Below are 20,525 nucleotides of genomic sequence, written 5' to 3'. Positions count from 1 at the left end.
TTCATTTAGCGTGTGTTGCTTTTTTTTGTAATGCTTATTTGCACACTAAAACATGTTAAAATCAAAACTTAAAAAAAAGAAAGATGCTTGGGGTCATGATCTCCCTCCCCCTCCTCTGCATTACAGCTTGAGGTAGAATTGTAGAAGGAAGGCAAAAAAAATTATAGAGAAGTGTATTTCTCAGACTTTCATTTGGAACTCATTAAAAGTGCAAATACCATCTTTCCACAGAACACACTAGGAAACAGGAGAGAGATCTAGCCATGTACACATTTTGTGACAAGTGACCACTTCTGCAATCTTTGGTATTTCGTGTGCCCTTCAACACACACACACACACACACACACACACCAGTCAAAAGCCCTAACCCTGCCCTGGCCGGTTTGGCTCAGCGGTTAGAGCGTTGGCCTGCGGTCCAGAGAAAAGCCCTAACCCTGAATTTGGAACTCTAACTATAAAATATGCAGAATGTGGCTAAAGACACAGCGAGTGATCACCGTGCTAAGAAACAGAAAGGCCTTGGCAAGCTATAGGCAGCATAAGCGAACACATGTAACTTTACGGTTTTAAGAATGAGTATGTACCGTCCTCCTCGGTGGAAAACCCTTGAGACTGATAGGGAGTGAGGCGCGGGTCGCCCTCGTTGGGCTTATGCCACTGGGGCTTGCTCACGGGCCTGCCGCCTGCGGGGTGCGCGTGCGGCTGCGGCTGCGGCGCGGCGGGGGGCCCGGCAGAGTCCGGGGGGCGGGCGATCATCCGCGATCTCTGCAGCGCCACGTTGTAGTCCGGAGGTTTCCTGGTTGGATGCGAATGCCCTTCGGGGAAGTCCGTGATGGGGATTCCGATGTAGCCGGGAGGGGTGGGCGGGGGCTCCCGATACCTGCCCTCCTTTCGTGCTAGAGTGAAGGCAAAGCACCAGCCGTCAAAAGATGTGGAGGAAGAACTTTTCATGCCCGCAATGTCCATGAAAACCTATAAAATGATCACTAAGACAGCACCCACAGAGCCCTGGCCGGTTGCTCGGTGGTTAGAGGGCCCGCCCACGGACCAGAGAGACCCGGGTGGATTCTGCTAAGGGCATGTACCTCTGTTGCGGTTTGTCCCCGCCCCGCCCTGCCGGGATTGTGTGGGTGGCAGCCACTCATGTGTCTCTCTCACATCAGTGTTTCTCTTCCTCCTGCTCCATCTCAAGATAAATGCAAAAATGTCCTCAGATGAAGATTTAAAAAAAAGACAGCACACACAGTATAATAGCAAATGAGATTTTGTGTGATATGAGAGAGAGGTGGGGGGGTATGGTAGGCAGTGGAATGCATGCAAACTAAACCAATTATTCACAGTGGTTATCTGTGGAGTCAAATAATTGGTGAGAGAGGCTACTAAGCGGTCAGAGTACCTTTAACTCCAAATGAACTACTTTAAAACTTGTCTTAACTAGAAATTGATAGTAAGGTTAACACCTTTAAGCAAAGAGAGAACATAAAAGGTACCCAGTACTATGCCTGCACACATTGGTAGTGCCTGGTAACAGTCCCTTCCTGCCCCCCTGCCCTGGGAACACGGCGGGCGACCCCTCCTGATTTCCCCTGATCAGGCAGAGAATCAATTCCACATTACTTCAGGTCTTGGGCCCACTTTGGAAAACAGTAAATTAGAATAGTTTTCTAAATACAGTCCCATCAAGTCTATTTTCATCGTCTGTTAGGTCAGTAGGGGCAGCCAGGAGCTATGGACACTTGGAAGCATCTCTCAAAGCAACTGACAGCTACACCATCTACCTGTTGAACTGGGGCCACCGCTCTCAACAACTGTCACCTCAGCCTCTTCGACCTAGAAATACTAATGATCAATTAAAAAAAAAGTTCTTTGCTAAAAAAAAAAAAAAAAAACCCAAATGACACAAATTAAAAAACTCTAAAACTATGTGTAAGTCATGTACTTCTCAAAATCCTGTTATTAATGCTCATGAGCTAGAATATGAAATCTGTAAAGGCGAGAAAAATCCAAGTTGTATTTCTTGGACTTTCTAGACTTAACCGTTAGGAACTAAGAACATTGTTCTTCTTTCCTTTGCATTAAAAAGTCTGAGTATTAGTTTGTTATTCATCTGGAAAGGATATTAAATTTGACATCCACCCATGACTATTTACATGGTAAATAACTACAATTTCCCTCCTAATATAAGTGATGTCTATAATGGTTACTCTCTGAAATTTCTCAGTCTGTATTCTACAGTGTGTTTCTGCACTTCAATTGTACACACACTGAAAACGCCATAGGAAATGCACCCTGACAAGACTGAGGGGACACAACAGAAACAGCGGCAAAGAAATGGCACCTTTCATGCACTTATCAATTGCTAAATGGCAGCTGTTCTAAATGCTTCACACAGAATTCCTTTAATCAATCCTCACGGCAACTATATTAGTAGAAAGTACTAAACTCATTTTACAGATGAGAAAACAGACATGGTTCAGTGTGTTGCCCAATGCGACAAAGCTAGAAAGGAATGTAACAGTGATTCCAACCCCAATCTGCCTGACTCCTGAGCTCTTACTCATTACAGTATCTCTTAGCACCCTCTCCCTTGTTCCACGGTGCAGAGAGAATCTGTTGTGCACAGAAACAATCTGTCTGCATAACAAAATCATAGAAGATTTAAAAATAAGCAGTGTATAAAGTTCTTAGTACAATTCAAGGGGACAAAACAGAATAATAAAATATTTAAAAGCTTCTATTAAACAAAAATTCTTCCTCCACAGAGAATGACCATCCTTCCTGATATATTTCAGCTAAAAAAAAAAAAATCACTATGAGACCAGAAAATAACCATAATGACAACCTACTGATTCTGATAGCCAAGAAGTATTGAACACTATGTACACTATGCTAGAAAATATTGATATGTACCTGACCACACGACCTGGGCTCTTAGCCACTATTCATTTAAAGCTCTATAGAGCAATGGGGAAAATGAGGGAACGAACCACAAACACATGATTTTGCTTTTGAAACGAGTTAGATGAAAGCCGTAATCCAGACATGAGACGCTCCCCAGCAAGCTTACCAATAAGTCCCTTTGCCGTCGTGGGTGTCACAGCTATGTGGGCAGGCATGGGGACGGGCTTGGTTTCCTCTGTGGCCACAGATGGCAGGCTGCTGCTCTCAGCCTCAATGGACACATCTTTGCCACCTCTCCGCTTTATTGTGCCTGTGTCACCTTCTGAGTCTTCTCCCCAGTAGCCCGTGGAAGAGGCCCAGCTTGCCCGAGACTGGGCTTGTTCAAGATTCTCTCTGCTTTGATTTTGCCGGTTATACTTTGTGCTATGATCAGAAAACATAATTTGGTCCATATGGCTGCTTGAGGCCCATGCACTTGCAGGGTCCCCTGAATAATCAAAGTGAGTGTGCCCAAATGGAAGTGTTTCCCAGCTTCTCTGGTGCTGGATGGTCTGGATATTGTCATGGGAACCACTTGAGCACGAGGTCCAGCTCCCACGGCCACTGTCGGCAGCATCGAGGGACGCGCGGTCCCCCTGGTCTTGGGAAAGCTCCTCTGTGCTTGGAGAAGAAATTACTGTCGCTGTAGCGTATAAGCCCCGGTTCTCAGGCATTGGTGCGTAGGACCTAAGTGGTCAAAAGAAACGAAAAAGAAAAAGCAAGGTTGTTAACTAATATACCTATGATAAAGCCAAAATACTTTTTTTTACCTAGAAAGGTGGCTTTCCTTCATCCCAGGGACAGGATGAAAGCACCACTGAGGGGCATTATAGGGGCCAGTTTTGCTACGCCCAGTTTTCTCGCCTTGTTATCACCATAAAATAAATACAGCGGCAAAAGCACAATGACTTGCTTATAATAAAGGAACATATTCCTTACAAGGCCCGATATAATCTGGCTGTTTTAAGAAGACAGCTCATGCAAAAGAACCGAAATACACCCTAAAGTCACCCTCTGCCTTCAGCACCGAACAACGATGCTCCAATAGGAATAAACCTGACTCTAAAAGCACAACAAAAATAGCACAGCACTTAATAATCCAGAGACTGTGAACATTCGGAACTGGGATGGGAGAAAAGTTTAGACATTATGTAAAGTAAATGGAAATACACATCTAGAAAACGGGACTCATTTTTAAAAGAAGAAAGAAAGGATGTGAAAGAACACTAAAGGAAAGGCGTCTACCCTAAGCTGTATTGATCGGGCTCAATCACGGTCCTCCTCTCCATCCTGCCCACGCCTAGGTTTGTTTCCACGATGCTGACAGAATGCCTCTGGCGCCTCTCATCATGCAGCGAGACTGGCACCGAGTCAAAGGAAGAATTGCTGACAATACTGGATCGTGAAGAAATTTCACTGTGACCAGAATCTGAAAAATTATCCACAGTACCACTGGGAGCCAAAGTATAGCCTGCATGGGAAATACAACCACATTAATTAGACGCTGTAGTTTATTACAGAAAACTGAAGTCTCCTAAATAGAAGCAAAAACCAAATGTAGGCCAAAGCTATCACCACTGAAGTGGGAAAAAATGCACTTTACTTGTGGAGAGCAGGTGACTGAGGTAAAGGCAATTTACACTCGAATGAAGCTTAACTTGTTTAATGAAAGTTTAGAGAGGGAAAAAGTAAACACTGCTATGTGAGTCAGGAAATAATGCAGAAATCATGGTGCTACTCAACTCTTCTTAGCTCCCTTAAATACAAATTAGACTACTGTTAGTCTATATAAAAGAAACTACGAAGAATAACTATGACTAGATTTTAAAATATATTTTTTGCAAACTGCAAAGTCAATCATCTTGTTTCCAATTTTTAGAACTTTACGGCATAGAATAATTCAACTGGAAATATCTATAATTTTAAGTGGACAAGTAAGAATAGGAAATAAAACCTGAAAAAAGTATCTTTGGATTTCTGTCATTTGGTTTTGTAACATTATTATACAGACCTGCCCTGTTTGGCTCAGTGGTTAGAGTGTCAGTTTGCAAACCAGAGTCTTGGGTTCAATTCCCGGTCAAGGGCATATACCTCGGTTGCAGGTTTGATCCCCAGCTCTGGTCGGGATTATGCAGGAGGCAGCCAGTCGATGTGCCTCTCTCACATCGATGTTTCTCTCTCTCTCTCTCCCTCCCTCACTCAATGGAAAAATATCCTCAGGTGAGGATTTGGGGGGGGGGGGGGGCGGAATATAAAATCGTCATTTTCTCCCTAGACCATCACTTTAAAATGTCTAAACATGTGTCCGTTTTTTGACCTGAAGAAACCTTAACTTTCATTTGTCACTAAAAATAATTTTGAATGTCACAAAAAAGGAGGCCTATCTTGATAATTTTTAATGGGGGGAAAAAAATCCCCAAATCTTCTTTCTCAGTACCTTTTTTTTTTTTTACATTACTAAGGCTCTCATATTAAATTATTGATTTTACATGATTATATGTACACAGTGCAATTTTTCAGTGCCACTTACCTAATAAAAAGTTAAATCTAGAGTGCCTAAATGTTGCTTATTCTCTAAATAGTATTTCCCCACCCTTTTAGTAACTTAATTCCTGATTTATTTTTTAAAGGTTGCACAGGTCTTGATAAGATTCAATGTGTTCATCTATGAAATGTCTCTTTATAAACCACATGACAAGTTCTGACAGACAAGATTTAAAACTTCTGAACAGTCTGCTCAAAAAACCATCCCTAGAAAATAATCATTCAGAGCACTTGACATTTAGAGGAATCCTCCCATTGTCCTTAACTACTGATTTGATTCCTTTCTCTTCCACCCCATTTTCGGTTCTGTAAACCCCACCTATCCCATAGGTCCGTGGCGCATTGTTATTCTTGTTACTGTTCTCACTTCCAAGAGAAGAGGAGGAACTGGTTAAGTCCAACTGCCCGGAGCCAAAAGATCTCAGCTGATTGCCACTGCCACCTAACAACGGGATGAGAAAAGAATTCAGATATACCCCTTTAACAAGAACAGGAGAGGCTGATGCCCACACAAAATGCACAGATGTCTGAAAATATCTAAAAAGTAAAGCAGAAGAGGTATTTGTCGGTTCAGCGAAATCTCACAATTTATTAATCTTTTTTGGCTTCCTTCAAGAGAAAACTGTCTTAGGCATTTATTATTAATTTACAGACATTCAATTAAAGGGTAGAAGAAGGAAGTCACCTGGAGGGTTATGTGGCAGATCTATTATTCTAACATGAGAGAGCATCAACATAACGAGGAGAGTTTGATTGCCTAAAATTTAATCTTTTTAAAAATAAAAATAAGTATAACAAAGAAGGTAATCAAGACCTGTGTTAATACAATAAAAAAATAAATCAGGAAGGTATTAGTTTTTCTCATGTTTTTAAAGCTCTCTGCTCTGTAATTAATGTTATATAATCATATTTAGTTAGAATAGCTTTTAGTATAAGAATTATTTCCACACTTACAATAATAAAAATTTAAATATATTATTCAAAGGCCTTACATAGTTATGTTTAATACTATGTACTATAAAATTACAAATACCAAAATTTTTCCAAATTTATAAACTGAGAAGAAAAAAATCCACTGGTTGTTATATATTAGATCACTTTAAACAACTCTATAATATAAAACATGATCTGATATATAACTGGAATTTATTATAGCTAAGACGTTCAAGATCACTATAAGGGGAAATAATAAGTAATTCAATCTACCTTTCCTCGGAGAACTTTGTGGAGAAGTGGGCGGAGAAGAAAGCTGTGAAGATGCATTTGATATCGTATCTTCTGCTTGTTTCTTGTGACGCTCCAGACTTCCTTCTTCAGACAAAGAAAGAATTTTCTTTAAAGCTTGTGGGGAGTTTATGCCTTTAAGAGAAAGAAAATAAGTATGTATTTTCAAGACTGAGAGGAAATAATATTAATAACTAAAAAAAACTTTTTTGAATTAAGATTTACTATTACACTTAGATTCAAGCTTTTTATAATTTTAATGGTCTTGGAAATACAGACAGTAAACTAGAAGGCACAGAGACTTCTAGTTTGGTTTTGACTGGTGGTATCTGCCACAGTCTAGAAATGGACTTTTTTTTGATATTTTACTTTAGGTTCTAATCTTAATGTAATCACCATCTTGATTCAACATAATGTTAGACAACAAAAAATAAATAAATGAATATTTATTACTAAGCAGTCAGGTTTGAGTTGGAAACAGCTATTTTTTTGTTGTTGTTAGGGGAAACAGAATGATGGGAGAAAGTCAAGAGCCAAGAGCTAAAAGAAAGTAGTAAGAAAAGCAAATAAAAGAGCTCTAAGGAATTCCATGCATTAAAATTGGCTCAAAAAAAACAGATGACAGAGAAGGGAGAAGGAGACCTATGAAAGTGCTGAGTCATAGAAACCACAGAAGAAGGTTCATGGAGGTCAGAAGGGAGTGATCCAGGGCCAACTGTAGGAGCAAGTCGGGTGAGGGTAGGGGAAAAAAAAGGATTATATATGCCATTATAAGGTGATTTTTTTCAAAAAAAAATTTTATTTTTAGAAATGAAGGAGTTACATTTAAATGTTTTACAAAGTAAACATTATGAGGCACTCTCGATTACTTTATTTCGAACAACAAAAAGATATTGGGGAAGGTATCAGAGACTGAGACTCTCAGTAAAATGCTAGTTTTAATGTTCTTAATAGAATCCATTAAAAAGGAAACAATGAAATTTAACAAAGATTTAATCCTTCATTTCACCTCATGTGTTTGATGCTATTTTAATACAATCTGTGTAAAAAAAAAAAAAATCACCTGTAAAGCAATATTTTAACTATGTGTATAGATGCTACACAGGATGCATGAAAATACTAGCTACACTAAAGCCATAAAATGAATAGCTCTGATTTTGAGACAATGTCCAAGGCCAGCATCATACACAGATTCAAAGAGAGTTGTCTTTTCACACACTGTAGATACATGTGAAGAGGCTATGCTTTAGAAAACGGTGTTCTACTTCAGAAGTGGTTATAATGGTGACAAAAACACTATTTGAAAAAAGTATTTGGAACAAAATATTTCATGAGTTAAGAGTGGGGGTGGCTCAGCCTAAACTAATATTTATTAGTTAAACTAATATTTTATTATTATGTGACTAAATATTTATGCAAAACTAATTACCATAAGGAACACATGGCTATTTCATCCTCATGTCTAAAGTTCATAAATTCATATAGGCCTAAAAACGTTTTGAAAGATACTCTCTGGGAAAGGGGGGGGCGAATTTATATGCAGGCACACCTACATTCAGGCTAACAGGCTACATTTAAGTAAGAGGAAGAGTGGTAACTGCTATATACGCACAGTGTAAAAAAGGAAACAGAAATCAGATGCAGGGGATTTAGGAATATATGCATAGTGATAAGAGAGTGGACAAAGAAACATGAAACACGGCTTGTTTGTGATGGGGGCAGCAGTCCAAATATTTATTCGAAAGGGGACACGTCAAGTAAAGGTATTCTTTTCTCAGTCTTCCCTAAACTCGAAGAATAGGACACTTGCTGTCAGGAGGAATGAGCCAAAGGATTTACTATCAGACTCTTGCCCAATTCATATAGACAGGATGTAATTGGGCAGGAACTATCCTACTTACCAAAACCCTATTTTATCTAAGTAAACTCTTTGCTACCAGTTAAAAAGTGTTTTCCTTTAGTTAACATTGTTCCTTTTCATACACACATAAAGGAATCAGTACATTTAATGGAAAATAATTTGGGCCATTTGGAGGTATTTTTGAGCTTGCTGAGTAGACACCATGAGCAAAGCTCACACTCCGGAGTTAAAAAAAAAATGTATGGGCAAAACTAGTTTAAATAATGTATATAGACAAAGCTGTACTCATTAAAAACTAAATTAGTAAAAGCATAATTTCCCCATACTATCCCCCATGAAGACAAAAGAGCACCATTATAAATGAAATACTCTATAAAATCACTACCTTCCGCCCTGGCCAGTTTGGCTCAGCGGTTAGAGCGTCGGCCTGCGGTCCGGAGAGACCCGGGTTCGGTTCCCGCTAAGGGCGCGTACCTCGGTTGCAGTTTGTCCCCGGCCCTGGTTGGTCGTGCAGGTGGCAGCCACTCGATGTGTCCCTTCACATCGATGTTTCTCTCTCTCTCTCCCTTCCTCTCTATCTGTACAAAAAATGGAAAAATATCCTCGGGTGAGGATAAAAAAAAAAAATCACTACCTTCCACTGACAAAAGTAAAGTTTAACTTACTCAGCATTAATGCTCTATTAAGAGGTAATCATCAGCGGGGAGTATTAGACAAAGAATATTAGGCAAAGCTAGCCAAGACGAGCATCTCCCCCTAACCCGAAGAACAGGACAGTGACTAGCACCGCAAGAGGACGTGAATTTCATCACCTACCGAAGGGTGGGAGGTCCTTCACGGGCACTTTCTTTCGAGAAGGATAAAGGGACACAGCAGGAACCTGAAGTCCTTGGTTGACTTTGTGTGGCTGCTGAGGCTGCTGGGGCTGCGGCTGGGGTTGTGCTTTCTGTTGTGACCCTGCCCTCGGAGCCACTGGGGAGGTCTCGGTTTTGACAGGCTTTTTGTCACCAGGATTCTTAGGCACTGATCATTGTTTAGTTAGAAAATAAAATAAGAAATTTAAGATGTTAGTAGCTACATCCAAGACGATTTTCGAGCTGCACGAGCATTTTCTGCAGGTAGAATACTAAAACCTGTCTCTTGTTTTCCTGCTGCCTACACAAGGAACAGAAACGGGGGCGAGGGGAGAACCCTAGTTACGGAAAATATTAAAGGCACGACAGGGCGAAGATGTTTGCCTTATGAAACTAGCTAGCTCAAAAGATGATTAAAGACCACATTAAAAATAAAACAGAAAAATGGGGATAATTCAAACCGTCGTGTGTGTGCATATAAAATAACACAAGTATATCATAAAAACTACTACAGGAAAATTGTTAGGATTATTTTTCTAAAACAGTGTCCAAAAGGCCTTGGAATATATGAGCTTTGTTTTTACTTAATAAATGGTATTAACTGTAATCTCTTTACTATCAATTTCTCTCTTCTATGGGGCAGAATTATGTTAGCTAATAGCAGCCAATACTGCTTTGAGTACTATACTGAGTATATAATTCCACGGCAGATATAAAGCAAACCAATTTAATAGGGCAATTAAATGCTGCATGTATCATATATTAATATTAAAAGCAACTCAATGACATGTATACTCCCTTCAATTTACACATAAAGAAGCTAAGGATTAGGGAGCTCAAGTAACTTGCCTATGATAACCTTGCTGGGATGAGGAACAGGGATGTGAACTCAGACCAACCTGACCTCCGAGGACAAGCTCCTCCATCATGACACACAGAGCTTCTAGTGTCCAGGGTAAATCTAATAACTTTAATTTTCTCAAGTCACCTACGTAACCTTTGTATTCTACAGAAGGTATCCTCAAACCTGCCCATGAAAGACCCAGCCATGTCCTAAATGAAAAATGCCTCTGTCGTACAGATACAGACACAAATAAAGAGAAAACTGTGCACCCCCCCACCCCACCCCTGCTGGCTACAGTCAGATTCTGTAGCCACTTTAAGGAAACACTCACATGTGTTGGTCGCTGGCTCACACTGCAGGGATAATGTCTGAAGACTCTCCTCGTCCATTTCCAGCTCCAAATTGGATAGGTACTGCTTCACTTTTCGAGCCATTTGGGCGTCTTCGTAAAGCTTTTTGGCATTGAGAAAGGAACTACGGCGTACCCGCTTTTTATGACCACCTGTCTGAGCAACGTCTAGCACGGTTGCGTTTGTACTACCCTGGCTGAGGGACCTGGAAGACGAAAAGGCAGATATGCAGCGCACTCTAGCACAGGGTTACTTTATCTCCGAAACGTGCGTGACTCAGATACATACTCTATGTGCTAAAGGTACATGCTGCATTCTGATAAGTGAACTGTTACAAAAGAATATGAATTAAAAAATGGTTTAAGCTAACAAAGGATCCTGCTTACATACATACATGTGTTTGGGGCCTGTTCTGTTCCAACTAGGACATTCTACTTTTCACATCTACAGAGCGTTCCAGGCAGCCCTCTCTCAGAGAAGCCAGCAAATAATAATATAATTACATATAAAAGCTCATGCAAGAATACAGTATAATCAGGATTTACATTAAATGTACGTCTCCTAAAGAAGATGTTTAACATAGATTTTTAAAAAACAGCTACATGTTTATAGTTGTTTTCTTATTCATTGGGTTAAATGTAGTGAGTTTCTAAAGTAATATGGTCAAACTGTTAATAAGATGATCATGCAAATGTAAACATATATGTATAGAAACTAGCACATGAATTGTTAAGAATTATTTTTCAAAAGAATTGGTTTATAGAATGAAAACAGTAGTTAGTTGAGCTGTAAAAAATTTAGTTTTAACACCTAGGGGCAGCTTTTATAGTATATAGATTTACTTCTAAAATATCTGTGCAATGGAATTTAAATTGCACTTTTCCTTCTCACATTCTTACCCCCTCACCCTACTGTAGGCTTTTCCCATTTCAAAACACAGAAATTATATTAAAATAAAATCTCTCTGAAAGCTCAGAAGTATGTCTGACCTACAGTTCCCCAGAACAATCACCCATCATTTCACAGCTCTCATGGATCATGACCTCAAAAGCAAAAGCCCCAACAGATTAAACTGGATATCAGTTTGCCAACTGAAATGCTGCTAGAGCAAGAGGGTTAAGAAAAAAACGCAAAAATGCAAAGCATCAGAAAATACAGCAGGTAAGGAAACAATGCAATGAGCAGAATAAGAACTGAGTGTGGGTGTGCAAGTCTCCACCACTTACCCCAGACTCCTCCATTTCTTCTTCCTGTAAGTGAGAGCCATGGAGATTGAAGCATGGGTGTAGAAAGAGAGACAGAGAGATCACAAGCTCAGAAAGAAAGGACCAGACTTCTGAATAAGCAGTACAAGGAGCCCACAAACATTAAACTGCATAATCACCTCACACACACAACTTGACCAGAAATACTTATGTGGCTCAAAAGATAAATGTATTTAATTAATTTATTTTTTTTAAAGGAGGTGGACTACTGCTCTCTCCTTCATTGGACTAATCATTTTTGACTACGCTGCCAGCTAAATCTGTTGTATACATATTGAAACAGTACTATTTGGGGCTGTTTACATATTTCATTTCATTCTACCAATTCTGAGTTTTAACTCTACAAGTGATTGCTCTGAAGAATAAGGAACAAATAATTGTGGCTCATGTTAAATAAAAAATGTCTGAAGGACAAACTGTTTATACTGGCAGTCAAAAGTGCTCGATACAGAATAAGACATTTATTCCACATTAGAGCTCAATGGAGATTCTCTGCATGAACTAACAGAATTTCTGCCAGGCTACAAATATAAATATCCACATTTTCCTCATTTCTTAGGATGCTCTAAACTCAACCTTCTCTAATCCCACACATGCCACTGAGGTGACACACTCACCGAGTCCTGAACATGAGGGCAGGGTCCATGTTAACCGAAGCCATTCGGCCAACATGACGAATTTCTTTTGCAATCATCCTTAGCTTCTCAAAATTGACCAGCCCATCGACTTTTGAGTCATTTCCTATCATTGGAAAAGAAGAAAAAGAGAATCACATGGCATTTCTTCTTTTTTTAAAAAATTGAATTGTATTATTTTATTTTTCAATTATAGTTGACATTCAATATTATCATTTATTTGCCTTTTTTTAAAGTGTTGGAAGTATTACAGATGTCCCCCTTTATTCCCCATGGACCTTCTGCTTTCTGCTCCCACCCCTGCCTGCCTTCCCCAGCCTAGCGTCCATGTCGATTGACTACACATATATGCATATAAGTTCTTTGACATTCAATATCATTTTATGTTAGTTTCAGGTGCACAGCATAGTGGTTAGACAATTATAAATTTAGTGCCCACCCGGCACCATACATCATTATTACAATTTTACTGACTATCCTCCCTATTCTGTACTTTACATCCCTATGACTCTTTTTAACTACTAGTTTGTATATCTTACTCCCTGGCATTTATTCTATGCTTCCACAAGTGAAGGAAGAAATTTTCTACTTCATATTTACCTTCATGAAGGAACGTGAGATCCTTCTTGATAACAGGGAATAGAGGGATTATGGGAGGTTGGAGGTTTTGACTATTGAGGACATTGCGATATTTTGCCATGTTTCTGGAAGGATCAAAGAGGTCTTGGAGGTCTTGAAATAGCTTTTCATATTTATTGGGAAGTTTTTCCCAGGTAGTTCGCAGTCTTGCTACTGGTGCCAGGTTTAGGCCACTGGAAAAAAGGAAAAGTGGTATAAAGTTAAATGACTCATTCTTATGAAATGAAGGAAGTAAAACAGTGCATTGTTGATTTATTAATACATAGCGCCTCTGTGTGTATGCTATTCATACATAACAATTTACAGAAAGACTCATAAGAAACTAGTCATGACTATAGCTAATGAGAATGGAGAACGGAAGCACGGTGAGTATCAAGGGGTTTGTTTTCCTCTTCTTCCTTACATGCTCTCCTGATTCATTTACTGGGAGCGGAGCAAAACCACTAAAATGAAAGTCTCTTGAGGGTAGAATTTTGTTTCCTTGCTTTGTCTCCATACATAGAGCAGTCCTTGGCGCATGACAAACTGGCCAAATATCTTACAGTAATAAAATATAACAAAAGCCATAAGTCATGAGAATATGATCAAACTCCTAGACAGGAAAAAAAATGACTAATTTAATAATGACCATCAACAGCAATATAGCTAATTGTTTCAGCGTGCAGTTTCTTCCAGCCTCAATCTAGGACTCAAAGGGGAAAAAGCTCACATTTACGGGGCATCTTCATTGTGCGGGCTGACGGAACGCCCCATTGCAGCAGCCTCCCCCACCCACGGCTTCGCTTTCCATGGTTTCAGTTACCTGCATTTAACTCCAGTCCAAAAACACTCAATAAAAAATCCCAGAAATAAACAATTCATAAGTTTTAAACTGTGCACTGTTCTGAGCAGCATAATAAAATTTCATGTCTTCCTGCTCGATTTGGAGCGTGAATCACCCCTTTGTCCAGTGCGCCATGCTGCAGAATTAAGTGCATGTGCTAGGTAACCCTTATTTTACTTATTCATTTCCTCAAAGCCATTCATATAACCTTTATTAGAGGATATTGTTATAATTATTCTATTTTATTATTAGTTATTGTTAATGTCTTACTGTGCCTAACATATAAATTGAGACTTTGTTATCGGTATGTATATACAGGAAAAAACGGTGTATGTAGGGTTTGGTACCATCCATGGTTCCAGGCATCTACTGGGGGTCTTGGAACGTATGCCCAGTGGACAACAGGGACTACTGTATATCATTTAATCTGTTCCATAATTCTTTGGCAAATTGTTATTTTACAGAGAAATAAACTGATGTTCAGAGACGTTCAAATAATTTTCCAAAGGTTACAGAGCAAAAATTTTAAAAAAAGTGGTGAATACAGATTTTCTGGGTTCCACATCAGCATATGAGATTTTAAATTAAAGATCAGGATTCAGAGGAAAAGAATCAATCGTTCAGTACGATTCAATGAAAACTACCACAATTATACAAATTATATGGTGTTTCCAGATTGATACATATTTTCAACCTGCAAACTGCATGGAACCTTAAGACAAATATGCTCTCTTACCTGATGATTGCAAACATCGAGTTAAAATTCTTGCATTCCCTACAGTGTAGCGCTATCTTGATGAAATGCTTAATGATCTTCATCCTCTTCAGCTGGTTGGTCTCTCTCAGAATTTCAGATGCTACCCAAAATGTTTCCTGGTTAATGACTTCTTCAAATTTTTTCAGGTTGGCACAGCTGGTTTTTGATTTCAGTTTAAATAAATCATCTATGTATTCAGTAGGTTCAATGTTGCGGAAGAGTTCAAAATTCCGCATGGAGAGCTGCGTGGCAACTTCGACGGTGCTGAGCTGCAGCAAGGAAATCTGGCTCTCTCTCAGCAGCTCCTGGGCATCTTCGTCTGAACAAAGGGTTTCTGTTTCCATGTTGTTTTTCAAGTAGTATCTAAAAGAAACACAGAATTCAAAGGCTAGGCAACAGTCTCATGATATTCCTTGAAAAAATATTGCTACTTATTTATAGAATGTTTGGGAGAACACTGAAGCGAAAGATGGAAGAGTTATTTTTGACTATTAAAATTTTGTTGCTGCTCTGGCCGGGTTGTTCAGTGGTTGGAGCATGGTCCTGTACACCAAAAGGTTGCAGGTTTGATTCCTGGTCAGGGCATATACCTAGGTTTTGGGTTTGATTCCCAGCTGGGGGCACATACAGGAGGCAACCGATCGACTTTCACTCCCTCCCCCTCCCTCTCTGAAAATCAATAAAGATGTATCCTCAGTTGAGGGGCAAAAAAAGGGAATGTAGCGCCTCAGCCACCAGATCATAGAACCACCGATGCAGAAGTCATTGATGAAAACTAAAAAAAAATCATGTGGAATTTTACGGGCACCAGTTGTAATTTCTTTTTCTCTGCGAAAAAATGACAGAATATAGCTAAACTAAAAATTTTAAGTTTAAATAAAGAAATAGGCTATAAGGAGGAAGCAGGAAGATCAGACAGATCATCGTGCTCTTCTCCCAGAGAAAACCTCTGGCCACTGACAGGTTCAAATTGGATCAATCCAAGTTCATTTATTTATTCAAATACAAAAAAAAAAACAAAAAACCTATAAGCTATTTCTCCTATTTGATCCTAGAAGTAGAACAAAACTAAAACAGATTTTAACTGTTAAATATCTGATTTTCACCAAAAACCTACCAGTAAGTGGGGCACATATTCCTATTCTTCATACTTGGAAACAGAGGCTACAAACAATTAATGACTACTTCATACCAACTGCAGAGGCAGGAACTCAGAGATTGTGCTCCTTTCTTTGTGTAAGCAACTTGTTGAAAATAGAATCCAGATGTCTGCCCTGTGATTTTTTTTAAAAAAAACAGATGCTTTTCCTAAGTCACATTTCATAAAGGAAGAAACAGAACACGCCCAGATGGAGTTCTGCCTAACGGGCCTGCTGCATATTTCACCAAGGCACACACGACAGAAAACACACACCTTGGGCCCCTGACATGCTGATGTAACGTTCTCAGTTCTGATTATGGATGAAGCCCATGACATGGCTCCATCTATAATTTTCTTGAATAATAAATGTGAATCATGACTCCGCACCTCAATGGGGATTCATGGAACGCACGGTTACAGATATGTCAATGTACACTGAAATGATAATGAGAAAAACCGACCTCCTAAAACAACACTACCTGCTAGTGGCAGGGTTGGCAACAAAGTAAAAAGTGAAGAAGAGTAGAAGGGTATAGGCGATTGCAAGAAAACAAGTTTTGAAAGAATCCTATCAGTGTTCAGATGTACAACATGAAAAATTCAAGTAAAATGAAATACTCCATATGGCAACTAACATAGACAAAAACGTGATCTTTGGAACAACTTAATTTTTATTCAGTGAAGGAATGAGGCATTATAGGACAGTCAAAGCTTAACTACTTTTTGAACTTTCACAAATCTGTGCTTTGAGAATACCAGTTACATATATCTATCAATGGAAATATATCATTCAAGAGACTGACAAAATCAGGTGCAACGTCTTCTTGCAAGTTACGTGGGTTACATAAGCACGTATGCGGCAGGGGAACCAAGTTTTACAGCAACTACAGTTTGGTTCCAGAGTTAAGAAGTGCTTTTCACAGTACAACATACGACGACAGACAGCATGAGCCAATGACACTGTCTGAGACGTCTCCGCCTAAAGAAATGAGCCCCTAGAAGAGTTAGGTAGGCAGGAGCAAATGAAAGAATCCTATGAGACAATGTTTTTGTGAATGTACATTTCCAAGAACAAGAGAGCATCTGTGACATTCCTGCAGGCTTTCTTTACCATTCTGCCAGCTTGGAGCCCGACAGAGCCGGCGTGAGACCGTGGACAGTAACGACACTCAGGTCACCGTGCCCTTCTTTTGAACGAGTCCTTCAGACATCCTTGTGAGGGTCAGATTTTACCGTGTGCATTTACTTTGATACAGTGATTATTGGTGAAGGGGGAAAACTTCCTTTTTTTTTTGGTTAATCCTCACCTGAGGATATTTTTCCATTGAGTTTTAGATAGAGTAGAAGGGGGACAGGGGGACAGGGGGAGAGAAACATCGATGTGAGAGAGACACATCAATTGGTTGCCTCAAACCAGTAACCCAGTTACATGTCCTTGACTGTGAATCAAACCAGTGACCCCTTTGGTCCCTGGGCCAATGCTCTAACCACTGAGCCAAACCAGCCAGGGTGGGAAAAACTTCCTAATCCACAAGGGTACTTAATTGTTTCAAAAACCCTTTGAAAGTGTTCATCTCTTAGACTTTGATGTGGGCTTGAAAGGGGGGTGGGGTAAACAATCCAGAAAGATACAGTTATATACCTTCCACTCAGTTGTATTCGATCAGCAAGTTTGGAAAGCTGATCTGGAAGCCTTCTTTGTTTGATTACTCCCTCAGGTGTGACAGAGACCTCACATAGCGAATATTGATCTGGAGTGGCAGTCACAGCAAACTCCCTGATGGCCTGAATGACCACTTCCTTCGCCGTGGTGTCCTTACTGATCATGATGTATCGGCTTTGCTGATCAGCCTTAAAAACTCTTAACACTTGATCTGGCAAGTCTGGGGGAAAGAAAAGCCATAGGTAAGTAGAAAGTATTTTAATATATGATAATACAATTAAGTGAAGTAATCTGAAAATTTAAAAAAACACCTCCTTATTAAATAGAATGCTAAAATGTTACCTCTCCCTTACTATGTATAGCTCGTCTTCAAAGATGCAATCAGTCAACCTGCTGATAATCTGCAGAACACATTTTTCCTACAGATAAATAAGTGATCCACAGACAAATGCAAACCCATCAGTACACAACAGCTGAACACAGACTGTCATGTTAGTAGCAAAAAGTGAAATGTTTAAAGTTCATCTGTATTGTATTGAAAAGCCCATTAAGCTGACCTAAAATAAGCCTTTTACTCTATTTACTTAATATAACCGAGTAATGCCTGCATGGTATACATTACCTTCATGTAATGAAAGAGAAAACAAGGTCAGAGAGATTAATGTGCTCATGGCCATATCAAAATAGTCTGAAGAATAAAAAGGAGCTGGTTCCAAGTGTTTTAAGGTACGCCCTGACCCTGAGCATCTGCTAAATCCACGGCAAACGGAGAGAGACACATATTGCGTTGCCATTATGTTAGAAGAGAGAGATTACTGCAGTATAACAAAAAAGTTTGGGCAGTGCTCACCAGGAGTGGTGCTGAAGTCTAGAATGCGATGATGTGACTGCAATAAATCGGGGTTACTGGATGATAGGGTTCCACTGACGGGCAGTGCGGTCGGGATATGCTTTGTCTGCCTTAATCCCACTATACTGTCATCCTGAGACTGACCAATTCCAATATCACTACACAAACAGAAAAATTAGAAAATAAATAATCAACAAGTTAGAATGTTTAACTCATCAATATATAATAGATACAGACCATAAATAAATCGTATTTCATAAAACATCCAGTTAACATAAAAATATTGATGAATTTGGTGGAAAATTACAAAAGTAACTACTGCTTAAGTGTATCCAACTCAACCTGTTTTGCTGTTTCTTAAGTGTATGGTATGTTTCTCTGAAACCTACCTTTTAAATAAGACAAATCATCTCTGATGGGTTTGGCTCAGCAGTTAGAGCGTCATCCCTCAGACCGAAGAGTCTTGGATTTGATTTCTGGTCAAGGGCACATGTCTGGGTTTCAGGTTTGATCCCCAACCCCAGTTAGAGTCATGCAGGTGGCAACTAATCAATGTGTCTCTCTCACATCAAAGTTTCTCTCCCTCCCTTCCACTCTATCTAAAAGTCAATGGGAAAATATCCTCAGGTGAGAATTAACAATAATAATAATAATAATAATAATAAAATAAATAAGACAAATCACAACAAATATTGGTAGTTTCTCAGTACAGAAATACATTAAAGAAAAGATAAGCTCTAGTTTCTGATGGAAACAGACTTTTACTTATTATTATTTTTTAAAATACGTTTTTATTGGTTTTAGAGAGAAAGAAAAGAAGAGGGAGAGGGAGCGAAAGAGAAACACCAATGTGCGCGAGAAACATCGAATGGCTGCCTCCCGCACACACCCCAACCAGGATCAAACCCGCAACCCCAGCATGTGCCCTGACTGGGAATCCAACCTGGAACCTTTTGGTGCATGGGATAAAATGCAACCAACACCAGCCAGGGCAGAAACAGACTTTTTTAAAAAGCATAGCCCTGGCTGGTGTGGCTCAGTGGACCAATGAGTAGTGGATTCGATTCCAGTCAAGGGCACGTACCTCAGTTGTGGTTCATCCCCAGCCCTGGTTGGGGTTGTGTGGGAGGCAACCAGTCGATGTGTCCCTCACAAGATGTTTCTCTCTCTCTCACTCTCACTCTATCTGAAGATAAATAGAAAAAGATCTTCAGGTGAGGATTGGGGGGAAAAAGCACATTAAAAAAAAACAAAACAAAAAAAAACAGTCCAGCCAGTAAGGCTCAGTGGTCGAGCATTGACCCACATACCAAGAGGTCGCTAATTAAATTCCTGGTAAAGTCACATGCCCAGGCTGTGGGCCAAATCCCCTGTGGGAGGCATGGAGGACGCAGCCAATCAATGTCTCTCTCATTGATGTTTCTCTCTCTCTCAAATCAATAAAGGAAAAATAATTTAAAAAAAAACACATTTAGTTCTCACTCTACTGATGACTTCTGTATCAGTATGATAAATTGTTTTATAATCTGATCTTTAAGAACTGAAGAATTGAGTAAAATGAATAGAGGGGGGGAAATCCAAACTGTCCTAATTTCATTCTTCAGTGTTTCAGAGAAATGAGTTCACTATGGAGTCAAATGTAAATAAACCCTGACATAGACACTATTTTTTAATTATACAAAGCATAAAATAGCAGTGATGCATGGTGACATTTCTTAGCATCAAAGAGGAGGCAATGGAAATCCAGTGATGCACTTTTAATTCTACTCAAATTTTCTACTTATACATTTAAGTTCCTAGAGAAATACTACTTGTTATGGATAGCTACAAATTCATTTCCATTTATAAAAAGCCTGTTACTGTGGACAATTCTTGAAACAAGATCTGAAACATGGTTTAATAATAAGGTAAAGAAGCAAGGGCAAGAGCTTTCTTTTAAAAACAAAAATGAAAGATAATTTTAGTATAAGTTCTTTCAAATTTATAGGTAAGTCCATGCCAAAATAAAATTTCCATTTATTAAGCACAAAAGAGGCATGTATACCAAGAATAAGAGTATTAATGTTCTATGAAATATTCAAACCTTCAAGTTGTTAATAGAGTTTTATTATTCAACCATATGAGCCAGTCTTTA

At 39.3% G+C, this 20,525-nt stretch overlaps 1 protein-coding gene across 30 annotated transcripts in view; it reads right to left on the bottom strand.

The window, feature by feature from the left end:
• Positions 1 to 20,525, bottom strand: part of RAPGEF2 (Rap guanine nucleotide exchange factor 2) — a 247,229-nt gene that overhangs the window by 2,472 nt on the left and 224,232 nt on the right. For 20 of the 30 annotated variants that reach the window (XM_036239933.1, XM_036239934.1, XM_036239947.1 and 17 more), the window contains 13 exons: positions 18,392 to 18,549; positions 17,521 to 17,761; positions 14,717 to 15,100; positions 13,119 to 13,330; positions 12,501 to 12,624; positions 11,845 to 11,868; positions 10,600 to 10,823; positions 9,387 to 9,593; positions 6,692 to 6,844; positions 5,805 to 5,927; positions 4,187 to 4,412; positions 3,069 to 3,628; positions 586 to 897 (listed from right to left, as the gene is read on the bottom strand). In XM_036239933.1, coding sequence (XP_036095826.1) covers positions 586 to 897; positions 3,069 to 3,628; positions 4,187 to 4,412; positions 5,805 to 5,927; positions 6,692 to 6,844; positions 9,387 to 9,593; positions 10,600 to 10,823; positions 11,845 to 11,868; positions 12,501 to 12,624; positions 13,119 to 13,330; positions 14,717 to 15,100; positions 17,521 to 17,761; positions 18,392 to 18,549 — 2,948 coding nt within the window. Of the gene's footprint in view, positions 1 to 585; positions 898 to 2,940; positions 3,629 to 4,186; positions 4,413 to 5,804; positions 5,928 to 6,234; positions 6,255 to 6,691; positions 6,845 to 9,386; positions 9,594 to 10,599; positions 10,824 to 11,844; positions 11,869 to 12,500; positions 12,625 to 13,118; positions 13,331 to 14,716; positions 15,101 to 17,520; positions 17,762 to 18,391; positions 18,550 to 20,525 lie in introns of those variants that run through there. The other 10 variants (XM_036239937.1, XM_036239939.1, XM_036239962.1 and 7 more) reach the window with 5 other exon arrangements.

The sequence above is a fragment of the Molossus molossus genome, unplaced genomic scaffold (genome assembly GCF_014108415.1).
Source record: "Molossus molossus isolate mMolMol1 unplaced genomic scaffold, mMolMol1.p scaffold_m16_p_4, whole genome shotgun sequence".
In the NCBI taxonomy this organism is placed as follows: domain Eukaryota; kingdom Metazoa; phylum Chordata; class Mammalia; order Chiroptera; family Molossidae; genus Molossus; species Molossus molossus.
The sequence above is the reverse complement of the archived record's forward strand: the minus strand, read 5'-3'. Positions and strand labels throughout refer to the sequence as shown.